The sequence below is a fragment of the Corylus avellana genome, chromosome ca4 (genome assembly GCF_901000735.1).
Source record: "Corylus avellana chromosome ca4, CavTom2PMs-1.0".
NCBI classification, from domain to species: Eukaryota; Viridiplantae; Streptophyta; class Magnoliopsida; order Fagales; family Betulaceae; genus Corylus; species Corylus avellana.
Genome location: NC_081544.1, coordinates 31,756,403 through 31,781,827, shown reverse-complemented (window position 1 = coordinate 31,781,827; position 25,425 = coordinate 31,756,403). Strand labels below are relative to the sequence as shown.

The following is a 25,425-nucleotide window of genomic DNA, read 5'->3' as shown; positions in this document are numbered from 1 at the left end:
ATATGCTAAAAACAAATAAACTTTTTATTTTTTAAAGAAAGAAAAGTGTCACTCCCAATTCCTCGTTGGCTCGGTCTCTGACCACGCGGGTTTCGTAATCACAGAGAAATCATGCTAATCATTGTTTTGGTGAATAGTGGGGATATTGGGGTAAGCATCCCATTCCAAGGGTCCCACTTTGGGACATTGCTTTAATGCTGAATAAAGTAAGCTTCCCCATGTTTATATTTAAAAGCACATCCTTAATTAAGAGGCTCCAATGGTTTTCTTGGTTGGTCACCATGCTTTCCATGCTATTAAGACATTTCGAAGCAGAAAAAAATAAAAATAAAATAAAATTATATATATGTTTTTAAGAGTGTTTTGTGTTTGAATTGTTTGGTAATATTTTTATTTTGAGAAAAATAAAATAAAAAGAATGAAAATAGAAATTTTAATAAATGGAGATGTTTAATATATATATATATATATTTGAAAAAATCTAAGCCTTCAATCATGCAAATCTTGAAGGCTTAGCTAAGTGGAGATGAAATCCATCCAATACTTTGTTAAAATTACACATGGAAATCACGTGTTCTAAAAATATGTCAATTTATGGATTGAGTTAGAAAAACTTATTCCAATCTAATTTGTAAGAAAAATTTTAACCCAAAAGCACGAGAGTTGGGCATATACTCTCTATCTCTTTTGATGCTCTCCCTTTGCTTTTTCTTTCTCACATAGAAAATTAATTTAAGCATCGGAGTGTTTTTAATCTCCGAAAAAATTGATAATTTCTGGTGACTTTTTTTAATCGTACAAAAACTTTATTATTGGTCCAACGACTCGAAAACTGTCATAACAATAGTCATTATTATTTTATATTTCATCATTTTCATGAGATTTGTTAGAAGTTAGGGATGTCAAATCAATAGAAAAGATATTTGTTCATTTATGGGAGCCACATATGGAGACGTCCTGAATTAATAAGGTGGTGCCAGCTAATGATCATTGCATTGGATGGAGGTTGAAATAGAGGGTGGCATTTATATTTTGGATGATACGAAATGGGTGCTTAGAAAGGGTCGCTGTAACCTATCTGTCTCACACGGATGCCCATAGAAAATTGAAAATGTTCACTTCAGCCCACTCTGCCATTGATGCTGACCTTCTTCTTCCTCATTCACCTGATGAAAATTTGAAAATAGCACATAAAATTATACACCGCACCCTTTTTATAATGCAAGTTCTCTTCACAAATATGAAACATTTAAGGGAAAAATATATTTTACCTCTTAACTATTCACTCATTTACACTTATAATTTTAATTTTTAAAGTGATATTTTACCCTCAAACTTTTAAATTGTTGCAATTAGACCATTTTGACTTTTTTTTTTCTCCAAATGCCCCCATCCCAAGTTAAAAAAAAAAAAATTAAGGAGTGACCGGTCACCCCAGTTGGACTTGGGGTGGCTTTGGCCACCACTTAATTTTTTAATTTTTAATTTTTAACTTGGGATATGGCATTTTGGGAAAAAAAAAAAAAAAAAGTCAGAATTGTCAAATTGCAACAATTTGAAAGCTTGAGAAGGTAAAATGTCATTTTTTAAACATTGGAGTTATAAGTGCAAATATGTAGATAGTTCATAGAGTAAAGTGTATTTTTCTCAAAATTTATTAATAAAATACCAAATAACTCTTACAAAAAAGTCTTTGCTACGAAGTTATTGTTAATACATTTGTTAATTTGTCACGAGACAATTTTATTCTCACATGATACCATTTTATTCTACAGATTTTTTTTTTAAATTTTTTTTATAGCACTTATTTATTGTATATGCATGACGCTACAATACAATGAATAAGTAAGAAAAGATTAAGAGAAAGAAAAAAATTATTCAATGAACATATTATTAAATGAGTAATGCTATGCTTACAAACAAATTTTACTGAAAATTTTTTACAAATGGATGTGACACAACATAATTAGGTTTTTCAAAATTTAAACTTATTTTATATCCAATTATATTGTGCCACATCTGCTTGTAAAGTTTTTTTATAAAATTTATTTATAGGCATAACATTCTTCTTATTAAGTTAACTTTGCTTTGTCCATAAAAAAGCCTCCCTATTAAATGCACTTGCTTAATTAGTGCTTTAATACTAGTTTCCTAATTTCATATAAAACCAAAAAAAAAAAAAAAGATTTAAGAAGAATGAGCCTGTGACTGTGAGTCTGTGAGTGTCATAATGTGGTTTTTGCCCGCGAAATGTCGGGCGAAATAACCCATCACCAGATAACGAAAACCAACGTTGGACTTTCAGAGAGAGAGAGAGAGATATTTAAAAGGAGCGGCGAAGTAGGGAATTGGGTCCGAATACAACGGAGTTCGTGTGCGTTGTCTCTTCGGTTTCTATCTGGAATTCGGAGGTGTTTGGTGGTTGGATTTTCAGAAATCAGATAGATAGAGAGAGAGACAGAGACAGTCTGAGGAATCTGAGTTCCTTTGTCGGAACGACGATTCCTCGTTCATTCATGCCGGACTTTTATTCAACCTTCTTCATAATCCTCAGGTCTCTCTCTGTTTCTTATATGTTTTGTTTTCTATGTATTTGAATATATGCGTGACGTACAAGCAGACGTGTGATTGTTTTGATGATTTCGTTACAAGTTTTGACGTTGATGAATCTGATAACGACGAGAACCGATCAGCGCAGTGGTTTAAATGCATGTCTTTTGATGCCAAATTCCAACAAACATTTTCCTCTCCATCACCTAATCGATCTCCGTCTAGGCGCGCGTCTACATAACATCCTTTCTTTCTTTCTTTCTTTCTTTCTTTCACGTTTCCTTGTTTTATTTTCATCTATTGTTCCATCTGCATGTGTTTATACTTTAATTATATGATTATATATTTTCCAAATTTGGTATTTCATTAGTCGAGGATTTTTTTTATTTTATTATTTGTTACTTTGATTTTCACATGACTTGCATTTAGTGTTCCTTTAATGGTTTTCATGGCACATTGCAAATACTTAGCCTTATTACTACATCATAAAGTCCAAGTACTGCTCATTTTTTACTAATATATACTGGTTCTTCATAAAAAAATGTAATGTTGGTTTTTGGTTGAATTTCTCATGTTTCACATTTACTAGATTATTTTTTTTCTACATAATGATATTCTGCAGATGGCTTGAAAAATCCATAGTTTGCATGTTTATGATTGTCTGGCCTGTTTGAATCCTAACTGGGAAGAAGTTATTGAATTCTGCATTCACCTTTCCTACATACATTTTTTTTTCCATCTGTAAACTGCTGATTGATTTTTTAAATGGATTTGGAAAGATGAAGCTTGCTCCAATTTAAATTTGGCCAAGTCTCCTGCATTCTTTTTGTTGACAATTTACTTAATCAGTGTTGCTGGAATGCACAGTAGGTTTTTTGTTTCACATGGAGGTTATTATATCTGCTGTGCCTGATTAATCATTGAAGTTGGCACCTTATATGAATTTGTTGTAAGTGGGGTTTGTAAAACATAGTTGTCACAATGGGTGGCTGTGCCTCAAAACCAAATATAAGTGTAAATACGCCGAGGAAGTATTTTCGTAGACGCAGAAAAGGCCACAGAAAGATTTCCACTTCTATTTCTGATATACCTATTAAAGGGATTGACGATGCTGGAAATCATGTAAGCGACTTTGCTGTTAGTGAGTTTGTTCATCTTGATTTTGAGAAGGGTGCTGCAACAACCTGCAAGAGATCTGAAGTTTCTAACAGGACATTTCATCTCACCCAGCTACAATGGAACCATAGTCAAATCGATGCAAATGGTATCTTCTTTTTCTCTCTTATTAGGGCAATTTGTTAATCAACTAAGGAAAGATGAAGATATCTCAATAGGGTACCTAAACCTCAATTAATTTTAAAGAAAGGGTTCGAAAACATACTTGGTTTAAAGAGGAAGGATAAAAACTTATAAGTTCACATTTTATACAGGAGTTGTATGAGATTTTTTGAATTTAAAACTACATAAACATTTATATGGAAGTTATTGCGGTTTTTAGAACTTGTTGGATGGGCTATTCGCCTTCTTCGCTCTAAATGACACGAATGCCTTCTATTGCAGGAATATGCCAAGAAGAAGCATGGTTTGACTCGGTTAGTATTCTGGAATCTGATTCAGATGATGACTTTAGTAGTGTATATGGAGGTAATAAATCCACATTCATCAGAACAAAGTGATTTATTTTCGATTACGCTTATATACTTTTATTTGTGACTTTGTTATTGGTCTTTTTGGCTGCCAGATTGTTTTCCTTCAGTAGGTAATGCAGCACAATTGCTCCAGTACGAAAGTGCATCCTGCTTTGTAGATAGTGGGTGTAAGTATGAGGGATTTTATGGAAGTTACCTGAAAATAGACGGGGGTGCACAAAACTCAGGGGAGAAAACACAAGAAAACAATGTGAAGTCTTGCTTACCTGGTTTGCTTCCTTCAGTCAGTTTCAATGACAAGGGTCAACATTTGTCAAGTCCCCCTCCACAAAGAAAGCAATCTGCAGTTATCATGTATTCTTATAAGAGGAAATCTGTTGATGGAAATGAAAAGACTGAATACTGTAAGTACAGAGACCTTTTAGAGTACACGTATTGTTTCATCTTTAGTTTTTATAGATTTTACATTTCAGCACTATGTCTTGCCTAGATTTTGTAATTGTGCTATTGCATCTCATAGAGTTTGTGGCAGTATTATAGGCATCTTTTGGCATTGGATATAGAAGATATTTCTTGACCTTTATCAGTTTTGGTAAAATTGTACATTTTGAAGTGATAGAATGTATTTGACAGTCTTATTTGTTGATATGTGTATGATAAGTACATATGGCCTGCTCTCTGCTACAATGATAAATATAAAATGTGTTCTGGCAGGTTCATCTGAGAAACTTCTGTATCGTCCCAGAGGTGGATTGCAGATTCCATGTTCATCAGGAGAGAAGCCGACTCCAGGATGCTGGTTTGCTGTCTCGCCTTCAGTTTTTAAGCTCCGTGGAGAGAATTATTTTAGGCATGTTAACGAGTTTTTCCTATCCATCAAATATGTGCATTTACAACTATTATTTGGTGATTTAATTTGATTTTTTGTTTTCTAATTAAGGTCTTGATGGTTTAAATATTACCAATTGATTATGCAGAGATAAACAGAAGCTCCCTGCCCCAGACTGCAGTGCATACGTACCAATTGGAGTTGACTTATTTGTCTGCCCACGTAAGATAAATCACATTGCTCAACACCTTGAACTTCCTTCTGTGAAGGCACATGAGAAAGTACCTACGATCTTGATTATCAATATACAGGTTCTCTCTCTCTCTCTCTCTCTCAAAATACCTTCATGCATGCTTAATTTGTATTCCTTCATAAGGGTCTTTATCAATAGATTGTTTCATAGTTGGTCAGTTGCAACTATCATAAGGACCATGCTTGTCATCTATAAAGGAAAGGAAGAAAAGACCTAATACCTTAGTCAATTCTGTAATCATGAAACAATGGGTTTTTCCCAGAGTATACTCTGGGAAGTGATAGGGAACAAAATTTTCTGTAGGATGGGTAATTAGAGGTTGTTCTGCCTTAGCAGATGCTCAGGGTTGTAGTGGTACAATTCAAGTGCAATGTCATTAGCTTCTGTATTAACTAGTGGATCTAAATTGTGTACTATGAATTGTTTCTGGTGTTGTTTCAGCTGCCTATTTATCCTGCTACAATGTTCCTTGGTGAAAACGATGGGGAAGGCATGAGCCTCGTGTTGTACTTCAAACTATCTGATCATTTTGACAAAGAGATCTCTCCTAGTTTTCAGGACAGTATAAAGGTACTTTCTCAATCTTTCCATATAATTTCCATATCTAGTTTTTTGGTCATCAAAAGTTTAGGGCCGAGGCTGATTTGTAAAGGGTTTCTAAAGAAAAAATAAAATAGTTCTTCTCTTTTAAGTGCTTTTCTTCTATTTTTCTCTTAGTATCAAAATTAAGAACATGTGCTCTGCTTTTTTCTTACCCAAGTGCCTTTTGGGATCAGCTACAGGATCCTTGGCACTAAAGTCTTCTATCCCCTCAATGCCTCCCATCCCCCTGTTTTCTATCCCAAAATAAAAAGCATAATATTTATTTTTTTGGGTGCATATTAATTTGTAAAGAGAAGCAAAATGCTGCCTAGTTTTGTTAATCGAACTTATAAAAGCAAATCCTAATATGGTTTTGTTCAAATTAAGTTCATGACATATGTGTTGGGATCTGAGTATCTGTTTTAAGTAAATTTTAAAAACTAAAGCAAATGACAATGCTAACATGATTGTTTTTTTTTTCCTCCCTTTAGAGAAGATTGTTTGACAGAATGAGCTCATTATACATTTTTTTTCCTATCGTTTGCCATCAATCTATCTAATTTTTTAAAACACACATTCATGATATGATGCACTTGTGTCTAACTTTTGAGAGTGATCTTTGTTGCTTGAACACATTGTCTTTCCTTTTTTCCTGACTTAATTGTAACGTTGATATATCATTTTCTTTCCTTTTTGAGTAGTACCCTAGTTTGATACCAATACTCGTTTCTTCCACAGAGACTTGTTGAGGATGAGATGGAAAAGGTTAAAGGGTTTGCAAAGGAGTCCCTGGTTCCTTTTAGGGAAAGGCTAAAAATTTTGGCTGGGGTGGTCAATCCAGAGGACCTCCAATTGAGTTCCACTGAAAGGAAGCTTATACATGCTTATAATGATAAGCCCGTACTGTCACGACCTCAACACAATTTCTTTAAGGTAAAGAAAAGTTTGTCTTTAGTTCCAAGTTCAATTTCTTCATTGATGGCTTGCACAATTCCGCTATGGTATACAACCATTAGCCTCTCAACACAGGATTGAACTAACTTTGCCTTCTTCTTTTTAATTTATCCAGGGACCCAATTACTTTGAAATTGACCTAGATATACATCGATTTAGCTACATATCCAGGAAAGGACTCGAATCGTTCCGAGACCGTTTGAAGTATGGCATACTTGATGTTGGCCTAACTATCCAGGTATATAGTTGTCTTACCAATTATCCTAGAGTTGAAAAAAAGAACTGCAGGTTTATGTTCCAACTCACAATTTTGACCTGCACAATTGATTTAATTAAGTTATTATCTCTTCTTTTCCTGCACAATATATAAAGTTTGAAGTAGCTGCTTAACTATATATATATATAAAAACTCAATTTTTCTTTCAATACTAATTACAGGCACAAAAGCCAGAGGAACTGCCGGAGCAAGTCCTGTGTTGTGTGTGCCTGAACAAGATTGATTTGGTTAATCATAGTCAAATACCCACAATTGTAACTTTGAAAGATGATCGATTTGGACAAACACCTGTGGATTAATGCATTTATAGCCAAGAATTCCGGCAGCGGAATAATCAAGAACCATATTTTGTAAAAGTTGGTTCAACCATGGCCTTTTTAAATGAAAGAAAAAAGGGAACAAGTAAAACTGAAAAAAATTCCTTATTTTTTGGATGCAGAAATGAATTTATCTAATAATACTATCAAAATATGTTGTATCTTTATTTCTAATTATTTGTTGATTTTTTTCTGTGCTGTGGAATCAAACAACTATTTCTAAGTCATGTGACGTGAACGATGTGAACTTTTGTTTTTTGTTTTTTTGTTTGGCCCTTACATGGGATAAGTCGTTCTCAAAATACAAGAAACAGGGACAAGGGCAATCTTAATCCCACAGCCAAACAGCTACAGTTCTAACACCAAAACTAGAATAACACAATCCCTCAACTCGAACAAGTGTATGCTTGCACTAGAATAGGAATAAAACAAAACACCTCAAGTGGGTTTAGCTTGCAGCTCAAATACTCCATTTCTTCTCCAAGTCACCCCAAACTACCTACAAATTACAACAAAATAGGAAGCAGAAACAATCAATCTTAAGATAAAAAAGGCAAATAATAAGTAAGAAGAAGGCAAAAAAAAAAAGAAAAAAGTCCGACAAAATATCTCGGCCAAATGCAGCAGTTACGCAACTATATGGAACAAAAATACTTATATTCCCATGTACAAAAGAATGCACAGAAATGTAGAATTGCAATAAAATATTGCTCATTCAACTAGTTAAATACAACAAGAATTACAGTCCTAATCCAAGCAAGTTTTGTCTTGGAACTCACTTCTCCGTCTTCTTTCCATTTTTCCTTTCTTTTGTATATTGCAGTTGGATACCGCCTTCATCAAAACTATGGCCTCAAGTGTGAAAAACAGATCTAAGAAAAGTTAACTTGCACCTTTTGCCTGATAGTTGGCAAAATTTCGTGTGATTTGTCGCCCACTGATCTTCACATTCACATTCACAACACAGAAGCTATGTTATCTGTTCTTCTTTCAATCGTGAGCGTGCTATAGGCTGTTGATCATTGTTCCTTAGATCCATCTTGTTCATTAAGGTGTGCTTCTCGGCTACCGCATTGTCTGGTCTAGGCTGCGATGTAGTGCTTGGGGCTGTGTTGTGGCTGCTACTTCTAGCGGCTGGTACATCATGATTATGTTTTCCCTCGTACGTTGTAATGACAGCTTTAGGATCTGACGCAGCCCTCTCGACGTGCTTACGGACATTACATCCCGGGCTTGTGCATTTATAATAGCTCCTGCAGATCAGAAAAAAAGATGCATAAGGAATTTCCAGATAAGCAACCCATGCAACAAGGAAATTAAACCAATCACTGAGAATAGATTAATTACTTTTTTAAGCATCCATTGAGAGGATTAATTAGGCATGATGAAAACACATTTGACATCAACATATTTCAAAAAAGCAACTAAAAGAGTTCTCATGCACGACATGATCTTAAAAATTCCAAATTTTTGTTTTCCGACCCATTTAGGTAAATGATTTAGTTGAGACATTGATCGACTCCCCAGGCTTAGGGGATGCATGTAGTTTGCAGGTGATTACTGCATCCATGGGGATTAGCTCAACTCAAATAGGCTAGGAATAAATACTCTAGTGTAGGAAAAAAATCAGAGACTTCCGGTTGATAGATACTAAACAAGCATGAAGGCAGTCATGACAGTTTCAGTATGGCAAAATATGGCAGAGATGATGGGGGGAGTTAGAGATAGCAATGACAATATTTGATTAAAGAGAGGCAAGTTTTAAACATGGTTATAAGAGCTGAGAGGATTTAAGTCTCACGGAGTTAAAGATTTTGAATAAGATGTAAATCCCCCTTTTCATTTGCAATTTTTATAAGAATACATCTATTATCAACCTCTTCAGTACGATGGTGTGCAAAAAGATCTCAGAATATGCAAACACTAGATTTGTTAAGAGATAGCTCTATGAATATACTTCGATGAGCTAAATGTAAATTGTATAGATTATAAAGAAAACTTAACCACATTGGTGAAGGGGGACCAAAAGATAAGAAAAGTAGTACTACCTTGGATAAGGATTGCCCTTAACCACTTTCTGTCCATACTTTCGCCACCTATACCCATCATCTAAAAGATCCACTTCACTAGTCGTCTGCACAATGATTCTAGGCTCTGTGACAGTCCTATGTGAAGCAGCTGGCTCTGAAACCTTGACCTCTGTACTTCTGCACAACAAAAAAAGATTGTAAGAAGCCAAAACAAACTAATAAATAATTACTCTTTGGCATAATGCTGAAAGGAAAAAAAATATACCGTTTCTTTGGGTTGGGTTCATCTTCATCTTCGTCTCTTTCATCTACTCCAGTTTCCGCATCACCCACTTCCTCGCTATCACTAGTCGCAGATAAGTGTTCAGGTGTCGCTTGGCTAGATTCCTGACCCTTCTTAGACATTGAATAAGGAGCCATCCCTCTCAATTTGTTCGAATTCCCACCTTGAACTTGGGAGGCTAAGTCCGGATTTCCCAGACTACTGGAATTTCCAGTATCCTTTGCACGCTTATTGGTTTGAGGTGGTTGATGGTTGTGCTGGCCCTTGTAAATTATTTCGGTTACTTGGCCTTCAAGAGAGCGCTCAACCTTTTTCTTGACAGGACAATTGGGATGCGTGCATTTGTAATAGCTTCGAGGGAATTCACTACCCTTCACCTGCTTCTGCCCATATTTCCGCCAGTTGTAGCCATCAGCAGCAGGGTTATCAACAGTGAATGTCGAAGGTTGGGATCTCTGATCAGAATGAGAGACATCGGATGTTTCATTCATTGCAACACTGGAGTCTGGTACTGAGGGTGGCACCTTCTGATGTGCAGTTGCGTTGGATGTAAAGGCTGGAAGCTGTGTTAATGATGTAGCCGGTGCTGCTGATAATGAAGACGAGTAATCTGGTTCGACATTCATATGGGAATAGGCTTGTGCAGCCTGAGCTGTGACCTGTGCCAGAGCTTGCTGGTGTGTCATTCCAAAGGGTCCCTACAAATATCATGATTCACAAACATAAGAATCCAACACAGTATGAGTTCTGAATTCCAAACAGTAATATAGTACGGATGATGGGGGAACATAGAGCTCAATCTAAGAATTCTAAACTAGAATTAGTGGTTATATATCTAAGGATTAAAGAACACATCCCTCCCATACTCTATCCTAAACTTTCAAGAATTGGCATGTCACTATGTCGATCGTCAGTATTCTACGACCGTATCTATATCCTGTATCCGTAATCATAGAGCAAAGTATTCAGCTTCACCACCATAAAAAAAGCTTAAAAAAGATTTATCCTTATACAAAAAGCTGCATTAATTCAAGCCGTACAGGCCTCCTATCCTACCTATGAATTACTTCATAAACATTCAATTTCAATTCATAGGTGGCTCTTTATTGGTAAGGGGTTTGCATTGATCATTCTTAACGAAAGATCTTAATCATCAAAGATCAAAATAGTAGATTGGAAATGAACCCTTTCTGGGATTTTCAGTTACCATTAAGCTGGAAGCACATATCTGTTTCTAATTTTGTTATCATCGTCACTATAGCATCCAAATTCGAACCATTTCCCAAGATCCCAGTTATATCTCCAGTACTCCATAATTAAAGAGCAAATGAAATTCAAATTCTAAGTAAGTGTTTTTCTCGGCAACCAAACAAAACAGTACATACTTTCCCAGAAAACCCAAATGAATTATGATAACTAGACTAGACATACTGAGAATTACCTGGCCGCCCGGCGAGAACAGCCCCGGCGAGCCGAGCAAGCCGGCGGGGCTCAACCCCGGCGGAACGGTGAAAATCGGCGACTGTGGAACCGCCGAATTCGAAGGTCGATTCGGCCTGAACCGAAAATCGTCATCTCCGGCGCCGGAACCACCTTCATCCGGCGGCGGGAAGCTCTGGCGCTGGTGGGAAGGAATAGCCGCCGGTGAAGTCATGGCACCCGCGAGAAGCTGAGAGAAGGACCTGCAATCGTCGGTATCGGAGAAGAAGCTGGAGAGCAGCGTCATGGGCCCAGGGCTGAATCCCAGCCCACCCAAGCCTGGCCCACCACCGCCACCACCACCACCACCACCGTTGAATAGCGTCTCCATGGAGGAACGTGGTGGCAGAGTGATCGTAGGACGTGAAGGAAGATTATAAGCCGTCGATTTCGACACTTGCGATGATGATGACGATGACAACGTTGACGGTGGAGGCGGCTGTTCTTTCTCAGCCATTGATTTTTGCGCGCTCTCTCTCTCTCTCTCTGTGCTCCTTTCTTCGTTTGTCTCTGTTTTCGGTTGCGTCTGTTTTTTTCCGTTTCTGCTTTCGCTTCGCTTCGCGGATCTGAAGTAGAGCAAAAAGTCCACGCCCCAGATACGTAAAGAGCGCACTTTTTACCAATTTCCCCTTATCTTTTTTCACTCTCTTTGGAGGGCAACCGCTGCGGATTGACGGTTTAGTCCTCGATGACTTTTTGAACCTATTGTCGGTTTGCCATCTGTAGACATGGCATGCATCTTTGCAAGCTCCAACCGAGAAGACACGACCAAAAAGTTTACTGGTGACCAACTCAACCGTGGTGATTCTCACAATCCCCCCACGTGGCACCAACGTCCCTAATAATTCATTAATTAATTAATGGCTTGTGAGTTTTAATAAATATGAAGAATTTTTTTCTTTTCTTTTCTTTTTTTTTTTTATAAATTCTATGAAGATAAAATTTAGTAAAAATATTAATCTCTCTGGTGAACTCTTGTAGGTGTCCATGAACATGAAGCATTTAGGGCTAAAAGACATATATATATAAAACTTTTTCTTTTTCTTTTTTCAAAATAAAAACTGTTTTAGACAAGACAGTAAATGTAGAGGTCGAATCTGCCCTCATCTGAAACAGTCGCAATCAGAGAGTTCACTGGAGTCTCACAACTTGAGGACTAGAAAAAATGTTGTTGCAGTGGTGGGGTTTTTGTCCATATTGCGTTATCCAGCTCCAGCCAAACTCCTGCAGCCCACGACTGACAATGCCAATAGAGGACAACATTGTCCTGTGCGTAAACAGAACACGACAAAATACAATACTTCAAAAAGGATAAATAATTCACTTTGAACAATTAATACGAGAGAGAGCTCATAAATAAGTTTCCAGTCCATCGGACATCTACTCCTGGCGTGCAATAAGTGTTTATATTAACGGGTTAAATTACTAATAATTCCAATGTGGTCTTAATTGTGTAAAAATGTTTTTAAAGATAATTAAGTATGTGGAAAATATTATCATAAGGTTTTTTTTTATTATTTTTTGAGGAAAAAAAAAAGAAAAATGGAGTTATTTATGTAGAGAGTAGAAATGAAACACCTTTCCTGTCGACCCGAAATGTGCCTCGATAACGTTAGACATGTAATTAATTAGTTGCTAGGAAGCAGGTGCAAGGACAGAATGGGAAAAAGGCTTCTACCTTTTTTTAATTCATTATAATTAGCCCATCCACCAGGCTGGCGTTGCAATCAAGTTTTCGGTTGTATCTACTTATGGCGACCTGCAATGGCTTCGTGCACACCACTTCTGGCCACACTCGGGGAACACCAGAGCCAAAGACACAGACACAGACAAAATATATATATAGAGAGAGAGAGAAAGAGAGAGAGTATGGTTTAAATTTTATTTCCACATGATAAATTTAAAATATAATATTTATATTATTTTATTTTGGTATTCTTAATATATTATCTTACACTTGCATGAGTTAAAGGGCTCGTATAAATGGGAATGAAAGTTAGTGAAGCTTAATTAAGGTCATCAATGCAATCAGGGCAAGCTGTGATGACTTTATTGGTCAGGAATTTTGATGTGATGTTGTTGTTGTTGTTGTAAATTTACTTTGGACAATATTGAAGAAAAATTTAATCTAGTGATTAATGAATCAAAAGCATCAATCCAATTGGGGGGCCTACGAATACCATAGGGGGCGGTTTGAGAGGTTTTAAGGTTATGAATTATTTAGAAAAAAAAAAGAAAAAAAGGAGGTTATGAATTAAAGTGAGACATTTTTTATATTTAAATAATAATTTTAATATTAATTATTTCATATCTACTGCTAAACATTTAGTTTTAATGGAGAATATATTTTGTGTTAAATACATATAATTCTTTTTTGTTTAGAATTTAATTTGCGCAGAAAAAAGTTTACTTTATTCTAAACATTTATTTTTTTTGAAAGAGATTCTAAACATTATTTGAATGAACAAACTTAGCTGGCACGTTGATTTTAAGTTCAAGTGAAATTATGAGTTTAATTACTGATTTAGATGTGCCATTAATGCGACTTTTCATTTTTTTTTCTTCTTTATTTCCCTCTAAAGTCTCAATAGTTTGGAGTACAATTCTTTTTAATATTTGTTTTATCATAATTGAAGCCTTATTAAAGAGAATTGAGTAACTTTTTTTTTTATCATAATTAAGACCTTAAAAGGTCTTGGGTATCGACAAAAAGAGCTTACACTTTTTTTTTTAACAAATTATATTTTCATTGATATAATAATTAAATTTGGCAAAATGCTTCGTCCAATGCGAAAAATATAATTTTGAATATTCACAACTCAAATATGATCTATAACATATATAATAGCCTCTCGAGCTATTATAAGACAATATGTATGAAAAATCATTGTCTCAATCAAGATCTACAGTAAATTCCGGCGTCTCTATTCGCTGCCAGGTTCTTAATTTTTTGACTTATTAATCGCAATTCCCTTTGTTGCCTTTACCATAGTGACAATTCTTCTTTATGTTTGATATCTTCTTCGTCATCAGTTTATGCTTTGCTTCCAGAAAATGAACTATAAGAAAACAAAAGACCGACCGAAAACCAATTCCGTTATTTTTAAGGGTTCATGAAAGTGAATAAAACTTCATCACATAAATCGCTTCTAAAAGCAGATCTAGAAATAATACATTCTTATTTAAAAACAACGAAAATACAATATCAAAAACTCCATATACCCTCACACGTTCCACGCTCCACCACCGGCCAGCCATGTGCCACTATAAAGCACACACGTGCCCTAATCAATCTACGGTTGAGGCGATAAAAGGGAAGGGGAAAGGGGGAAAAGAGAAAGGGGGTAAGGAGGAGGGAGTTACGGCGAAAAAAGGGAGTGGGGAATGGGGGAAGAGAATGGGGGCAAAGAAGAGAGAGTCGTAACTCACTTTCCCACTCTGCTATGCTATCTCTGTACTACTCTCTTTATAGAGTTTAATAGAGCTTACACTTGTGATGTTTTTATATGATAAAAAGATTTATGTTGTCATTGAGGTGGCCATATCCAATGAAGGGTATATACAAGCATGCCGCCATGTTTATATAATGAGTAGAATATGTAATTCTTAAAATAAAAACTTAAATTAATTCACTTGATTTTCATATGCGAATTTGACTAAAAAAATTGGCCCAATAATGTTTTTCAAATTAATTTTATTACCATCAAATAAGTATATATATCAAATCAAGGAATTCAATGTTGAATGGTAAGTAAATGACCTCAGTTGTAATTCTCTAAACAGTAGGGGTAATTTGTAATATATTGACGCATAAAAATACAATTTTGTGAGGTCCACGATAATCTTAATTTGATGAGAAAAAAGATTTTCTAGTGTGAGTCAATAGCATTCGAAAAAGAGTTGTCGAGGCATCATCAGCCACCAGCCGCCTGCCAACTTATAACTTGTGACCTTTTATGGTATGATACATTTAATTTATGTAGTTTTTTAATTGAATTTATGTGGCCTAATTTTAAGGCTTGCTGAGAAGGCAACATCATATGACATATCCATTCAATTGTTACGGTGGTTCTATTATGACCACATAATGGAAACAAACAAATATACATATTCGCGCATGGAACTTGAACCTCTTCTTCTACAAAAAAAACAAAAAAAAAAAAATAGTACTTTTATGGATTCATATGCCATACGTGAATTGCTTACCCAAAAATTATTATTTTTATTTAAAAAATAGTATTTGGTTGCAATTGTAAATAATTGAAGTCGTGTGATAATAAGTTCATCTTGGATCAGATCGAGATCTCTTACAATTGTTAGTGGCCTGCAACTGCAATTGTTCATATCTCAACTATTCATTGTAAATTAGATTCAAACATGTCATTAATATATATATATATATTTTTTTTGCCACATCATTAACTCTAAAGAGAAAAAAGAACGGCTTGAGATAAGATCATAAGAGTGATTGGATTACTCCCATCAGCCTTTTAGGGAATGGTCGGCCACCTTGACCTCCAAACATGTTTGGAGTGTTACGGTCAATATCATCACCCTCAAAGCAATTAATGTGGGTGGCTAACAACTCCTAAAATTTTATTTGGGCGGTAAAGTAAGGGTAGCTGATCACACTTCTATTTTGTATTTTTATTTTTGTTTTTTATAAGTTTTGTTCTTTTTTCAAGGAAATGATGACGTGGAACATCTATAATTGTTGGTTTACAACCAAAAATGGAGATTCGAGGAATTGCAAGCGTGCAATACCATCAAAATTGTAGGGGACCATAGTGTTATCTTGTTCACAGTGTAACATGTAAAGATTGTAGGGACCATAGTCTTAACTTCTTCAATGTGTACCATTGTAAGGACTACCCCTAACCAACAAAATAAAAAAGAGTATTCATGTGTCCATTGGGACCCCTCGAGCTTATTGGGACAAGCTAGGGGTGCAAAGGCGGGCGGTTAAAAACCGCCCGCTAACCGCTAACCGCTATAACCGTCTAACCGCCTAACCGCATTAACCGCTAACCGCCTAATCGCTATAACCGTCTAGCGGTTAGCGGTTATTGGGTCTACTAACCGTAACCGCTAACCGCCTTTTTATATAATATATTTTTATAATTATAATTATAAAAATATTTATACATATAACATAATCACTTGATAATTAAATCACAATTTTTTTAAAAAATAATTAAATCACAATTTGAGTATTAATATATTATCACTATAATTTATATGATTATATGATATAATCACTTGATCATTAAATCACAATTTTTTTTAAAAAATAATTAAATCACAATTTGAGTATTAATATATTATCACTATAATTTATATGATTATATCACATGAGATTGATCATTAAATCATTTGATTATATAATAACAAATTATACATATATAATATGACATAACTCATAAGTATACCAATTCATACTAATACAACAATTAAATATCTAGAGACTTATTTTCAATGTATGTTATAAACTTATAAGTCTATATATGTTATAAGTCTATATAAGTCTACATATGTATATGAATAATATAAATGTATAATATCAATACTTAATCATATGATTCGATGACAATTCAAATACTTTATTCAAGACTTCAAGTGAATCATATTATTAATGTACAATGATGATGTGATTCGTATAGTATCAAATTAAGTAATTGACATTGGATTAAACAATGACCAATGTGTTACTTATAAACACATTTTAAGAATTAATGTATTATCATTATAATTTTAGTAATTTATATATTATCACTATAATTGATATGATTATATCACATGATGACTTGATCATTAAATCATATGATTATATAATAATAAATAATACATATATAATATGACATAACTCATAAGTCATAAGTCTACAAGTTAATCATATGATTCATGTACAATGATAATCACAATTGATTCAATTGAATTAAACAATATATTACTTATAACTACAATTTAATTAAAGCATTATTAGATATTTTACGAATTTAGGATTTAGGAGTTTGAACATTACCATTTACCATTAGATATTAAGTTCAATTAAAAAAAAAAAAAAGATTATAAGTAAATATGATAAGAATTTAAATAATTAATCATATGAATCATATGATGTAATTTAATGAGACTATATAATTATATAATATCAAATTAAGTAATTGACTTTAGATTCAACAATGTGTTACTTATAATCACAATTGAAGTATTAATGTATTTTTTAAACATTTTTTAGAAAAAGAAATTTAACCATTTTTTGAACTTATTTTATATGCTTTGTGTTGAACTTTTTTTATATATTTTTTTATATGTTGTGACAGTTGTCTGAAATCTGAACTTTTTTTTTGTATGTTGTGTTGATTATTTATTTATTTTTTTTAAAAAAAAGTTAACCGGTTATGATTTAATATTTAAGAAATTTTTTTTAAAGTACAAGTAAATGTAAATTTTGAGTCAAATATTTTTGATTTTTCAATATGAGCTCTTTTTATAGCAATTGGGCCCAAGAAGATATTAAAAATACAAGAAAAAAAAATGAGGGTAAAAAAAGCCCAAAAAAAAAAAGCCCAAAAAGCCCTAAAGAAAGCCCAAAAAGCCCAATTTTAAAAAAGCGGTTAGCGGGCGGTTATCTATTTCGCTAACCGCTAACCGCTAACCGTTAAGCGGTTAGCGGTTGCGGTTAGTGAAATCTACTAACCGCTAAGGCGGTTACGGTTAGCGGTTATTGCCACTAACCGCTAACCGTAACCGCCTTTGCACCCCTAGGACAAGCAGTTAGATGCAATAGAACATGATTGAGATAAATCAGAACTAGGCTGCGGGGTATTTACATTTGGCGCCATAGGGAGGGGTAGGGATAGGGAAGCTACAAATAGCACATTTTAAATAAGAATGTATTTGATGATGAGAAAATTTTCATTATCATATAAAAAATTAGAAGGGTTAAATGCAATTTTGGTACATGTGGTTCGGCTCAAAATCAAACAAATTCCCACAGTTGGAACATGTGATTATTGAAAATACACCTTTGGTACTTCCATCCATATTACATCCAAATATTTAACAGATCTCCACGTCAGCACGCTTAAAATGGTGACACATGTCCCGAATGTCACATATTGATGCCAAATCAGCAGATTAAATGATGTGGCATTATATTATAGGTGGTACCTATGCTTTTGCTGCCACATATGCTGCAAAAAATAATAAAATAATGATAACTAAAATTAAATTAAAAAAAAGAAGCAAAAATGGTAGAAAATTTGGGGTGGCCAAACACCCCTATTTTAGCTAGGGGGTGGCTCAAGGCCAGCAAGGGAATGGGGGAGGTTCCGCACCACCTCCAAAAGCCTTGGGGTGGTTGGCCACTCTCAAGGGTCAACCTTTGTTTATTTATTTATTTTTAATTGGCCCTTAGGGGTGGTTCAACTGGTTTGGGGTGGTTGGCCACTCTCAAGGGTCAACCTTTGTTTATTTATTTATTTTTAATTGGCCCTTAGGGGTGGTTCAACTGGTTTGGGGTGGTTGGGGGTGGCCGACCCACCCCCATGGCCTATGGGGGTGGTTAGGCCACCCCCTTGCTGGCCATTAGCGGTGGTTGTTTTTTTTTTTTAATATATTTTAGTTACCATTATTTTATTATTTTTTTAGTATATGTGGCACCGAAAGCATAGGTACCACCTATGATATAATGCCACGTCATCCAATCTTCTGATTTGGCATCAATACGTGGCATTCGGGATAGGTGTCACCATTTTACGCGTGCTGACGTAGAGATTCGTTAAATATTTGGACGGAAGTATTAAGTGTATATTTTCAATAATCACACGTACCACTTGAGACACTTTTTGAAACTGAGTGTCCGTTTGATTTTGGGCCTAACCACAGGTACCAAAATTGCATTTAACCCAAATTAGAAATCCAATCCCGTGTTAGTTAAGATTTAAGAATGATAGAATTTTAAAAAATGCAATATATATATATATATATACTAAGATTTTGCTAAAAAGGGGCTCTAGCATATTAGCCAAATTTTTTAAGATAATCTTGTAATTAAAGTTACATAGGCTAATCTGTCTGAAGTTCTGAACTGATTAACCCTAAAAGGAGATTCAACTTTTGGAATGAAGAATATATTAGTGTGCTTAATTTCTCTTAACATTCTTCCTCCCCTAAAAAACCCACAAAATTCACAACTTCCCCCCTTTTTTTTGATTTTATTTTTAATTTTTTTGCAAGGCTGCGAATTATGTAGTAAACTGGGTATTTAAGTCAAAAAATAATTAGCCCTTCCGGAGTGGAGTAAATAGTCTGGGTTCATTCGTACGCAAAGATTTGGGTAAAGGAGCTCAGACACTAAACGAACTCAATGGAGGAGGAGGAGGAGAAGCAAGAAAAGCACCAAGCCAAATCAATCCGTTGCATCGTAAAACTGGGTATGTTATTTTGTATCCTCATCATCTTACTAATCTTAATTTTCTTTATCATGTTAACAAAATCTAAATCACTTCTAATATACTTGGATTAACTCTAAAGCCTTGTTGCTCTTTTAGCCTTTAACTTATCGTTTATTAGCTTTTCCAAGAGTCCCAGAACGCTGGTTCGAGCAAATAATGTTTATACAAGTCCACTGGCATTGCTAGATTTGTGGGTGTTCGTTGAAATTTCGTTTCTTCCATGTTTGAATTAATGACCATGTCTGGTGGAGATGCTGACTCATCTTCCTTAACTGGAGTAGTTTCCTTTCTTTAACAGAAATCTTATGAAAAATCGTTTTGAGCGATTTATACTTTGTAGTTAATAATGTAAGAGGAAAAACAAAAGCAATATGCAAGGAATTCTTATATACACTTTTTTTTTTTTTTTTGTTGTTGGAGCAAACTAGTAAGAAATGTGTTTTGTGTTGTGAAGGAGGTGCGGCAATTACTTGCAAAAGTGAACTTGAGAAGATAAATGAAGAAAACCTTGAGATTGTGTCATCTCAGCTGAGGCAGGCAATGATGTTGGGGCAGTCTCCTTCTACGAAGGTTCTTGGGATGGATTGGAGCAAGAGACATGGGAAATCGGAGGTCTCATGCAGTGTAGATGATTTTGGAAATGATGCAGTTGTAGATTCCAGTCGTTTTATTGTTGTTCATGGAGCAGGTTAGTTGCATAGCTCCATTCATGAATTGGAACTGCTGCTTGATCATAAGTATTGAAGACGCACTGAATTTAAATGAGGTTATCATGCTAATCATGTTGCTTATTTACGCAAATGAATGTTAAAGTTTTGGTTCTATAAACATTGAGAATAAGAATAATGATTTTAAGCATACAGAACACGGGAGCAGATTGGTTTTTCCTCCCTTTTAAGTTGCTATAATGATATAACAATTTTTTTTTTTATAATTTTTTTTTTTATAATGTATGATGGTGGCTGTAGGTTCTTTTGGGCACTTTCAGGCTAGTAAATCTGGGGTTCATAAAGGAGGATTGGACCAACCTCTTGTCAAGGCTGGTTTTGTTGCCACACGAATATCTGTAAGATTAACTGCTTTTTATATGACGAGGAACCCCTCCAAGGCAGGGACATTTCGAGTACCCTTCCTTTTAGAAAACAGAACCGTTTCATTAGATTGAGGTTTTTGTTTACCACGTTTTAGATGCCATACTATCAGGTGTAATGTTATGTATGGAGTTGTCATAGTCCTTAATTAATTTGGCTTTTGTAATTGCAGTTCAACATTAGGGAGGAAAGAAGAAAATAAATTATCCTTTTGAAGTATGAGGCCATTTTCCATGTTCAAGCTGCTAGAGTTTTTTGAGTCCTTTTTTATCTTGACCTTCTTTTGTTTTGAGAATTACTTCCGAAGCTTTATGTGAGCCAAATCTCAGATACTGAGAAGATATAGGCTGATAAAAAAAAGATTCACCTTATTTGTCAACCTACATTCATTTCGTTTTCTTTGTTTTTGTTTTTTTCCCTTTTTCTGTTCTTCAGGTTACGACTCTCAATCTTGAAATTGTTAGAGCACTAGCCAGAGGTACTGATATAACTGTTACAATTGAACTTTTTTTCATATTTTTCTCTTAACCTTGTATCTTATATTTTGCATATCTTCTACCCCCATCAAGTCTAGTCTGCTATGCAAGTCAATCTTGTGTTCAATCTTGTGTATCAACATGTGCACGGAATTCCATATTTGTTCTTTTATATGAATACCTTGCTCCCAACACACTAATCATAACCAAGTTTGCCATTTGATGAGTATGTAACTGGTTTCCATAAAGTTATTATTACAGCATCATTGAGGTTGAGTATTTGTTAACTTGCCATATTTTGTTTGTATTTGTAATACTCTTTTCTCTAGCAATCTTTTCTTCTTTCTCAGTATTGTATTTTGAATTAATATAATGTAGACAGGGAATACAAATTTGTCAAATTCAACCATTATATTATTTGAAATTTTCAATTTCTCTGGAACTCTGTGGCATTGTTCATCATTTTGATACAACAGACTGAAAGTTCCAGAATTTGAGGTGAAAATTGCTCTTCCTTCAACAACTTATAGCCACGTTTTTTTTTTCCTTATATGAGCAAGAAATTCAAATTTGCATTAGATTTCTATCTGACTACTGTGAATTTAGAATTATATGACCCGCTCAGCCTTGTGTTTCTCTTCACCAAGTGCTTATTTATCTGCTTAGACAGCCCAATTTTCTGCTGCACATGCATCTGAGAAATGGGATGTGGAGAAAATTACCCTTAGCAAAGTTTCATCTTTTCTTTGCAGAGGGTATTGCTTCGGTTGGAATGTCTCCATTTTCTTGTGGATGGTCAACCTGTGAGAGAAATGTTAGAAGCCTCCAGAAAGACTATTTGTTTCAACATATGCACCAATAATGGGAGACTTGTTCTTTATTTATGTATTCTTCTTTTTGGAGATGTTGTCTCCTCTTCCTAACTTTGGACTCTTATATAATGACAGATAGCCTCAGCTGATTTGTCCATAGTGGCTAAGGCTATTGACTCTGGTTTCATACCTGTAAGTTTGATTTAATAAATTTATAATTACACTTTAAGGCTATTGTGTAGTTACTAACTAGAGTTATTACCAGTACCACACATTGAGTGCTTCACCTTGGTTGTCAGATTAATAATCATCTTAAATGCCAGCTCTACTTAAAAGCTTGAAACACTAGATGGGAATTTTCTGAATATAAATAAGCTTATGAAAACTTGGTTATTTAGTAAGTGAAAAACTATTCCATTAGTAGCTCTGCAGCCATTGGAAGTTATTGCCTGAAGCAATGGTAAAATTCCTTAGCTGTCTAGTGTCAAGCACAAGTGCACGGTATTTTTTTGTTTTTTTTCAGAATGGAAACTTCATATAAAAATGCTGAAAATTTATCTAGATCTCCCCTTCATAAGCCCTCTTTGGTGAGATCAATATTGGGCAATGGCCTTTTTTTTGGCTGCTGTTATTAGCATGTTGGGTTTTTGTATTCTCGTTATGGCCCCTGGTTTGAACATGAAATCTGCTATTAGAAGTTCAAAACATACCTGTACTCTTATATAGAACTCCAGGGATGAACTCACTTAGAACTTCAAATAGGTTTATGTATACTGTAGATTTTCTACACATTGAAGTTTGAATGACATTTGTAATATCAGTCTCATTGGATTGAAGAAGAATCTTAAACATTTTAATGTACTTTATGAATCTCAAAATAAAGAGGCGTTAAATCTTATGATTGTATATCCTACTGTTATGAAAAAGAAAAATGAGTTATTTTGGTCTATGATTTCGTATTTTACTAGGCATTTTTTTTTTTTTTTTTTTTTTTTTCTCTTTGTGGATACATTTGTTTGAATACTGGTGCTTATCCTTATCTGCCTTCTAGGTTCTGCATGGAGATGCGGTGTTCGATGGATTACAGGTTTGGTCCCTGTGAGGCATGTTTATCGGCTTTCTTAGTTGTTAGTTGGTATTCACATAATTTATTTACCTTTCAAAATCAGGGTTGCACCATATTGAGTGGAGATGTTATCATACGTCATCTTGCAGAGCAGTTAAAGCCTGAATATGTTGTCTTTCTTGTATCCAGTCCATGGAATATATCCTTTTCATGCTTACATTGATGTACACATAAGATTGTTTTATACAGTCTATGCAAAATTGGATCTAGATGGCTTAGAGATTGGCCTTCAGTCTATTGTCCTTTATACTTGGTAAATGTTATCAAAAATAAATGACTCTTGTGGCCTTTTTTTTTCCCCCTATCTTGGCACATCTCATCTTGTCTCTTAATCAATGGAAGCAGCTTCAACTTCTTGTCACTTAAACATGCTGGGAAACTATTTTGGGTGACAACATGGTTTTTAAGGAGAGAGACTAAATAATTTGGTTCCTTAACAGTCCTAATTGTTTGAATTATTTATTATGTACTATTATGCACACAAATGTACTTTCCCATCATGCATCAAGATTTGTATGCAAAGTTAGTTTTGCCAAATTTTTGTATTTGACACATCTTACACTTAGATTACCTGTCTCTGTTTGATTCGTATCAAGCGACATTCTATACTGTTATCCGATTAACATGAATTGAAAGACAGATGTTTTTGGGGTATATGACCGTCCACCAATTGAACCTAATGCTGTACTCTTAAGGGAGATTGGTGAGCACTTGTTATAAACCCTTGAACTTATACACGGATGGTATCTCAACCGGTTCAGTTGGTTTGTTGACTGGATAGGCTTGACAAATTTTTTCTATTGTAACAGCTGTGCGGAAAGATGGGAACTGGTCTGTTGTGAAACCAGTGCTTCAGAATAAGAACAAAGGTTAGTGAGGGGAAATTGTGATTTTTTATCAAGTTTACAAGGCAATATAAAGAAGTCTATTGTTTCCGGGAGACAATTTGATGGGTGGTACATTAGCTTTTTCATAACACTTGTTTTTTAGTATGAGCATTCAGGATATTCATGGATATGTTTCATCTAGAGTAGGGGTGCATCAACCATGAAGGCACTGTTCTAAAGAACATATTTTTCCCCCTTCAAATGCAGCATAAACCTAGATGAATCAAATTGATTTCATTGCAAGTCCAAACTTTCAGATTGTTTTCAGTTCCTGGCAGTATCTGATTGTACTAAAGTGTGGTGAACACGAATCTATTGGAACAAAAGTTGGAACTATAGCTTAAAAAACTGGTTGCTTCTACATGCTTTTTAGACTGTTTCAACATAGCCACGCACATGTTTGGACATTTTGCGAGTCTTCCGTGTGCCACTTTTGTTGAGACCATGATGGATTTAGATATATGCTGGTATTTAGAAAAGCTAAGCATGTTATAAAGTAGCTCCTTTTTGCTAACCCACCATTCAAAACATATGATTCAACTTGAGGCACCGAATTATAAATGTTATTCCATTTCCTGTCAACAGTTGAAACAACTGTAGCAGCTCATGATACAACTGGGGGCATGTTGACCAAAATAACAGAAGCTGCAATGATTGCAAAACTTGGAATTGATGTCTACATTGTGAAAGTAACAACCTTTTCTTACATTATTGTCTTTCAATTCATTTTCTGAGACCTCATAGTACTAAAAATATACGCTGGATGCAGGCAGCCACAAGCCACTCATTAATGGCCTTAAGTGGGGAACTGAGAAGCAACATTCCTGATGATTGGCTTGGGACACTCATCCGATTCGTGAGCTAATTCTGGCAACTAGAACTACATTGTATAATGTTCTGACAATAAAGGAGGTATCGCCGCTGGACGTGCATTATCAGAATAACCGGACCCACAATCTGATTGCTTTCGAAATTATTAGACGGAGATGCTCACAAATTCTTTTTTTGTTTTGATTTCCATCTTGTAACTCTCACTTTTTCTTTACCCCCGATGTATTTCATGGTTCGAGCTTGGAAGAACCCATTCCAGCTTTATCATCTTATGGACCAGAATATTCACATACAAGTCAAGGTTCTGGGTAGGTGTATTTTGTTTTTGATTTGGAAGTCTTCCGGTGACAAAAAGCTGAGTAGATTTGAATGTGACGTACTTTTGAGTTGTTTGTTAATGTTTTTGTTTTGAGAATAGAAAACAAAAGAGAAGTAGAAAAGAATGGAGTCCAAATGTTTTGAGAAAATGTGACTTTACTTGCCTGTGACTTTTTCAAAAAAGGATAACAATTATTTACTTGACTACAAAATATAACGAAC

The 25,425-nt window shown here is 34.8% G+C and overlaps 3 protein-coding genes across 5 annotated transcripts; 2 read left to right on the top strand and 1 right to left on the bottom strand.

Annotated features, from left to right (window-relative positions):
- The first annotated feature begins 2,224 nt into the window (after positions 1-2,224).
- Positions 2,225-7,557, top strand: LOC132178697 (uncharacterized). Of its 3 annotated transcripts, none has more exons than XM_059591206.1 (10): positions 2,225-2,554; positions 3,421-3,814; positions 4,111-4,194; positions 4,292-4,603; positions 4,914-5,049; positions 5,177-5,339; positions 5,723-5,851; positions 6,602-6,796; positions 6,933-7,055; positions 7,256-7,557. In XM_059591206.1, the coding sequence occupies exons 2-10, from the start codon at positions 3,532-3,534 to the stop codon at positions 7,391-7,393; spliced, it is 1,563 nt and encodes a 520-aa protein (XP_059447189.1). In that variant the 5' UTR covers positions 2,225-2,554; positions 3,421-3,531; the 3' UTR covers positions 7,394-7,557. The 3 variants fall into 3 exon arrangements, with proteins under 3 accessions (XP_059447189.1, XP_059447187.1, XP_059447188.1); XM_059591204.1 differs by having other exon boundaries at positions 3,418-3,814; XM_059591205.1 differs by having other exon boundaries at positions 2,653-3,814.
- Positions 7,558-8,021: 464 nt separating this feature from the next.
- LOC132179669 (probable WRKY transcription factor 3) lies at positions 8,022-11,759 on the bottom strand. Its single transcript, XM_059592424.1, has 4 exons — positions 11,166-11,759; positions 9,707-10,422; positions 9,460-9,618; positions 8,022-8,664 (listed from the first exon to the last, which is right to left on the bottom strand). Exons 1-4 carry the CDS (start codon positions 11,658-11,660, stop codon positions 8,382-8,384), a joined length of 1,653 nt encoding a protein of 550 aa, XP_059448407.1. The 5' UTR covers positions 11,661-11,759; the 3' UTR covers positions 8,022-8,381.
- A 7,602-nt stretch (positions 11,760-19,361) lies between these two features.
- On the top strand, positions 19,362-25,260 carry LOC132177343 (isopentenyl phosphate kinase). The gene is made up of 12 exons (XM_059589612.1): positions 19,362-19,641; positions 20,117-20,350; positions 20,631-20,728; positions 21,189-21,231; positions 21,982-22,043; positions 22,177-22,233; positions 23,093-23,128; positions 23,211-23,288; positions 23,804-23,870; positions 23,977-24,036; positions 24,640-24,743; positions 24,824-25,260. The coding sequence occupies exons 1-12, from the start codon at positions 19,575-19,577 to the stop codon at positions 24,917-24,919; spliced, it is 1,002 nt and encodes a 333-aa protein (XP_059445595.1). The 5' UTR covers positions 19,362-19,574; the 3' UTR covers positions 24,920-25,260.
- Positions 25,261-25,425: the final 165 nt, after the last annotated feature.